Raw genomic sequence first — 5,528 nt, 5'->3', positions numbered from 1 at the left:
GAGTTTGGAACATGCACAAAACAGTCATAACCAATTGTCTTGAAATACAGCAAGAGATGCTACACTTTGCAATAGAGTGCATTCAAAATGCACATGCTAGAGCATAATTCTTTAGGATTCCTAAATATTCTCAAGTAATGAGGATTGGAAAAGTCTTCAAAGTAATCTCCGAGATATTCAAGACCTTATTTAATCTTGAAAAAAGATTAATGAAGTAGCATACAAATTATTATATCATCTTGAAATGTGCATGCTAGAGCATAATTCTTTAGGATTCCTAAAGATTCTCAAGTAATGAGGATTGAAAGAGTCTTGATATTCAAGACCTTATTTAATCTTGAAAAAAGATTGATGAAGTAGAGTACAAATTATTGTATCATCATGAGGGCATACATATACATCCAATTTTTCATGTTAGTAGATTAAAAGAAGTTTGGGGTGCAAGAGATTGTTTGGCTTCAAACCAAGAGCTTGTGAGACTCTAGGATATATCCATGTATGGTCCCATAAACGAGACGCAAGTTGTGTTGGGTGCAAGAGATAGTTTGGTTTCAGACCAAGAGCTTGCGAGATTTGAGGATATATATGTTTATGTTTTCCGTGATTATAAGGAATGGACACTTTGAAATCAAAGTAATTGGTTAAATATAAAAATCATGCAGATGAAGACAACTCTTTGGAGAATGTTGGTCCCCTAGTCTTCCTCTCATTAGAAGGGGAAGAATGTTACGTCCCTACTATATTGACATAGTAATGCTACCATCGAGGCAACGAGCTCACTTTAGTGTGAATTAAGTGCAATATAGATTGGGTTGGCGGCTCATTTGTGATTATTAGAATTCCGTGATCGGACTCTAGACACTCTAAACATTGGTACCCAAGGGCCCCAGAACCATGGTCGCAAGCATGCAAGGGTCACCTTGATACCATACCCTACCCATGGCTCCTTCTTAGGTTGCTTTGTATACTACACGTTGAGAAGGGTGAAGAGCTTTGTGCAGGTAGGGAGCCTAACCTGCAAATGAACCTTTCGGTCGTTACTATAATTAGTAGGTCCAACTTTGCTCGTTCTTGCGATGAGATCTCTAAAGCTCTCCGAGAGTTCTTCACCAAACTAGCCTTTCTAAGCTCGTGCTATATAGCATAGATAGCATGGAGAGAGCGAGAGAGGAAAGGTATGTGTGTGTGTGCGTGGGTGGGGGTGGGTATGTGAGAGAGAGAGAGAGAGAGAGAGAGAAGGAGGGGGAATGGGGTATATGTGGCGGGCGGATAAGAGATAGAGAACGAAAGAGAGAGAGAGAGAGAGAGAGAGAGAGAGAGAGAGACACAGAGAGAGTGGGGGGAGAGAGGGAGAGAGATTGATTGATTGATTGACTGACGTCAAGCACTGTCCAATTATGAGAGAGAGAGAGAGAAAGAGAGAGTGATTGATAGATAGATCGATTGATGATTCTGTTCTACTTTCATCTTTACTGAGGTAACATTTTCTTGCTTCAACTAACCCATCCACATTAGGGTTTAATAATTTGGAAATTTTAAAATTAAGAGTATCGAGTACTAGTAAATATCTCTTAAGTGTGGCAAGAAACGTCTGTATCAAGACAATTTACATGATGCGGTCTACACCATTAACTTGTAAGCCAATTTACAACATGCCTCTCTTCACAATTTCAGTCTAATGTCTCTAAGTGAGCAGCAACCCCACTCCGAGAGTTCATGCAGACGATCATATATCATACATTATTTGACATTAGCTTTCCCATCAACCATGGCACAAGGACATGCATCAACACAAACTGCAGCTTCCCTCAGATGCCCCTCCTGATTATCTGTAAAACAGATCCAAACAGATCACCATGCTTAGGGTTACAAATTCACATGTTTTCCTTGCACATCACCATGCAAAGAACTGTACTTCCCAGCATAGATGTATAAATTACCAGGCTTGGGGTTACTATTTGACATGTTTTCCTTGCAAAAGCCATGATTAGGGTTGTTAATTTACCTTGCTTAGGGTTGTCCAGCACAAGCCTGTGTAGCAGGGTTCCATATCCAAGGCACCAAAAACAGTAACCCATCACTGCCTTCCATGTTGTAGCTTGCACCTGTGCTAGGATTTTGCAGAAGCTCACCGGGAAAACCAGGATAAGCCCCGGCCCCAAACTTGCCTAAGCAAGCTCCACCTGCTTCAAGGCCAAAGGCGGCATCATCCCCTTGATAGTATGCATTTCCAAAGGGATTTGTCACCACGCCTGCTAAAACCTTGGCTAATGTGATGACCATGCCATCAACGCCGATGCCATTCGGGGCTTTGAGGGGCTCCATGGGGGGGCCATACTGCGGCTTTGCAAAGGGCCATGAGCAGAAGCCAGGGCACTGCAGCTTGGAGTTCCCAACCCACGCATAAGGCACCATGCTATGGCTAGGGTTTTGCACATTCTCGCTAGGGTTTCCATGGCCTCCCTCTCTGATAGGGTTACTTAAAACCTCACCCGAAGACGCCGTAAAGGAATGGCCTCCACATGCATGCATACAAAACCCATCCACAAACACATCTTCAGACGTGAAAACCAAACTCAGGGAGTTCGCTCCATTTGCAGAGAAAAGCTCCACAGAGCTTCTGGCCAAACTGGCTATGTCGGAAGCTTTGAGATGCTTTCCGAGAGAGTAATTATCATCTCTTTCCCCCTTGAACTCGACCTTCTGTGAGACATGCCGACCTTGCAGATCAAAGTAACGTTGGGTGAGAGACCACCATTTGGCCACAGAGGGGGTACTGAGAGGTTCTATGAAGGGCTGCAGAGAGGTTCTCAGAGATCTTTGTTTCGGCAAACAGCTCGGGCTTAGAGAAGAAAGGAAGGATTTGAGTGTGGAGCGCTCAGAGGGCTCAAAATCGCCATAGAAGGTGATGTAGAGATTGATGGGCTCTGCACCTGCAAGAAGAGGGCCATTGTGATAGGTTACAATGAGGGGGGAAGCTGGGACTAGCAGGGAAAGGGCGGTAGGAATAAAAAACAGAGTCAGAAGGGCAGGTGATCGAAAAAGAGAAGGCAGCATCGCCATGGCTATGGTGATATTGAGGCGGAGGGGCAGAGCATATTTATAGGTGGTGCCTGGTGAAAATAAATACACCGGGGTAAAAAATTACACACAATGATGCCGGCCAGGAAACAAGGTTTTTGGGAAGGGCTGCTTTCTATATACCCAGGGACAAAACAAAAAGAAACTATGTAAGGCTTTATGCCACAGTAAGTGTAAACAGGAACTCCATGTGGAGGAAACCTTAGAATTTCTATCCATCTTGGTTTTGTGGTATCATTAGAAGAATTTACATCCGCCTTGGTGTGAACACTACTTTTTTGTCGTATCATTAGAACAAGACTCATCCATGTGGATTGGGGATTAGGTCGTCTTCACCCCTTCCATGTCTCCCCATTGAAAGCCCCTAAGTGACCGGTCTAGAAATTGAGAGAGACTTTTTAATGGAACTTGGTGTTCTTGTGTTGAAATAATTGCTTAAGGTACCTAGAGACCTAGCAACAAAAGGATCTATGGATAAGATGCCTATGTTGTGGATCTATTGCTTAGCTTTGACTATAATTGAGGCCAAGATGGCCAATCCTTATTGCCAAATTGTTAATAGATTATCTATGTGTCAAGTGACTTGAATTTCTAAGTTAGCCTTCATTAAAGGTGTGGACAATGCACTCAATCATGGCCACTATTGATACATGACTCGTCTTTGAAATGTTCCCAAGGATCAAAATGATCATGGCTAAGTTATGGTTCAAGTAGCAAGTATTAGCTTAAGAAACCAAAGTGTGTTTAAAGGTTTATAAGTTTCCAAATTTTATATGATGAAGGTAAAGAGGATCTTTAAAAGCTAAACATGGTTACAAAAATCTAGTGGCTCAAAAAATCCAAGTGTGGTTTAAGGGGTAAAAGGTCCAAGGAATTTATGATGTGCTTCAAAGGGCAAGTGAACTAAAGGAACTAAGGAAACAAGTGAACTAAAGGAACTAAGGAAACTCTTGAGTGGTGCTACTAGCATAGTTTTGTGTTGATTAAAAGGGTAAAAGGTTAACTCTATTTTCATTTATCATCTTAGACTAATAAAAGAAAGTGTTGAGGGAATGTTCGTAGAATTTTAGAGAGCTAGGATTTTTTCCAAGCAGTCCATGTGTTGGACCAAGAAGACCAAGGTGAGTTGAAAAAACATGCATGTGTGACTCAAGAAAGCTAGGGTAGGCCAAGTGAAATCACAATATCATTTTGAAAGGTCAAGAATACCAATGATGCTTGTATAAATGTAAGGACCTAGAGGTCATTCTTAGTAATGGAAGTAGTACCAAGCTAAGATGGATCTTAGTCCACTCTTGTATGGGAGGAGTACAAGAATTGCTATATACAATGCAATTATGAAAAAGGTGATGATGCCAATTGACATATGTTAGAACCCAAAAAAATTGAGGACAAGATTGTTTAGATTGCAACTCAGGGGAGGGAGGGCAGGTGGGGGTATATATGTGTAGTATAGCACCTAAGTACATGGAAGGGTTGTTTTTATTCGAGGAACTTATATGTACATATAAAAGCAAGAGGGGATCGAACAAATATTTATTTAATATAATTTATTAATGTAATTTTATAGAGGGGGTTTTAAATTCAAAATCCAAACATGTATACATATCAAACGGGGGTGAAAAATTATGTTAAAAATATGAAAGAGAGAAATCACAAGGAACTCTTATTATCAAGGGAGAATGTGTGAATTATGAGGCTTCCAATATTTGTTTTGTTCCATGAAGAGGAAATCATGCCTATGTAAATGCATAGGTGTAATCAACTTAAAGAGTGTTTTATATTCTCAATTGTTTAAGTCTTATGAGTCAACGAAGAATGCATGATGGCAATCTTCATTATTGGTTCTCAATCCACTTTTCTTCAAAAATCATATTGTTTGTTGATGTGTAGGCATATTTGATGGGGAAGTTTTAATTAGTACAAAACTTGATTCGTGGATTTGTTCTTAACACAATAGGAGGCCTGTTAGTTGGATGTTCTTATTCGTTGATGTGTAGGCATATTTGATGGGGAAGTTTTAATGAGTACAAAACTTGATTTGTGGATTTGTTCTTAACACAATAGGAGGCCTGTTAGTTGGATATTCTTATTCGATACTTGTTTACATGTTGGGTGTTAGAGGAGTACTTTGAGGAGCCTTGGTGCTACACTTTGAAAAGTAGTTATTGGCTTGAACGGTTGTAACATTGCTTTAGTTTAGTTTCTATAGAGTTCAAGAATTGAAAAAAAATTGCTTTTGGTATAGTACACTAAAGATGGATTACATGGCCAAGCTTGATGTTAACAATTTAAAGTACATTTGGTATAGTACTTTAAAGATGGACCTACATGGCCACGCTTTATTTTGACAATTTATTTAAAAAAAACAAGGAAGAAATGCTTTTAGCACTCTAGAGATAGACTAAGAGTCCAAGCTTGATAAAAGGTGTGCATGATTCAAAAGA

At 40.2% G+C, this 5,528-nt stretch overlaps 1 protein-coding gene across 1 annotated transcript; it reads right to left on the bottom strand.

Moving 5' to 3' along the window:
• Window positions 1-1,511: 1,511 nt before the first annotated feature.
• On the bottom strand, window positions 1,512-3,167 carry LOC147637326 (protein EXORDIUM-like 2). Its single transcript, XM_086799099.1, has 2 exons — window positions 2,006-3,167; window positions 1,512-1,829 (listed from the first exon to the last, which is right to left on the bottom strand). The coding sequence occupies exon 1, from the start codon at window positions 3,061-3,063 to the stop codon at window positions 2,011-2,013; it is 1,053 nt and encodes a 350-aa protein (XP_086655225.1). The 5' UTR covers window positions 3,064-3,167; the 3' UTR covers window positions 1,512-1,829; window positions 2,006-2,010.
• Window positions 3,168-5,528: the final 2,361 nt, after the last annotated feature.

This window comes from Cibotium barometz, chromosome 6, assembly GCF_041138505.1.
Source record: "Cibotium barometz isolate CiBa-2024 chromosome 6, ASM4113850v1, whole genome shotgun sequence".
NCBI lineage: Eukaryota > Viridiplantae > Streptophyta > Polypodiopsida > Cyatheales > Cibotiaceae > Cibotium > Cibotium barometz.
This window is presented reverse-complemented; position numbering and strand designations above follow the sequence as displayed.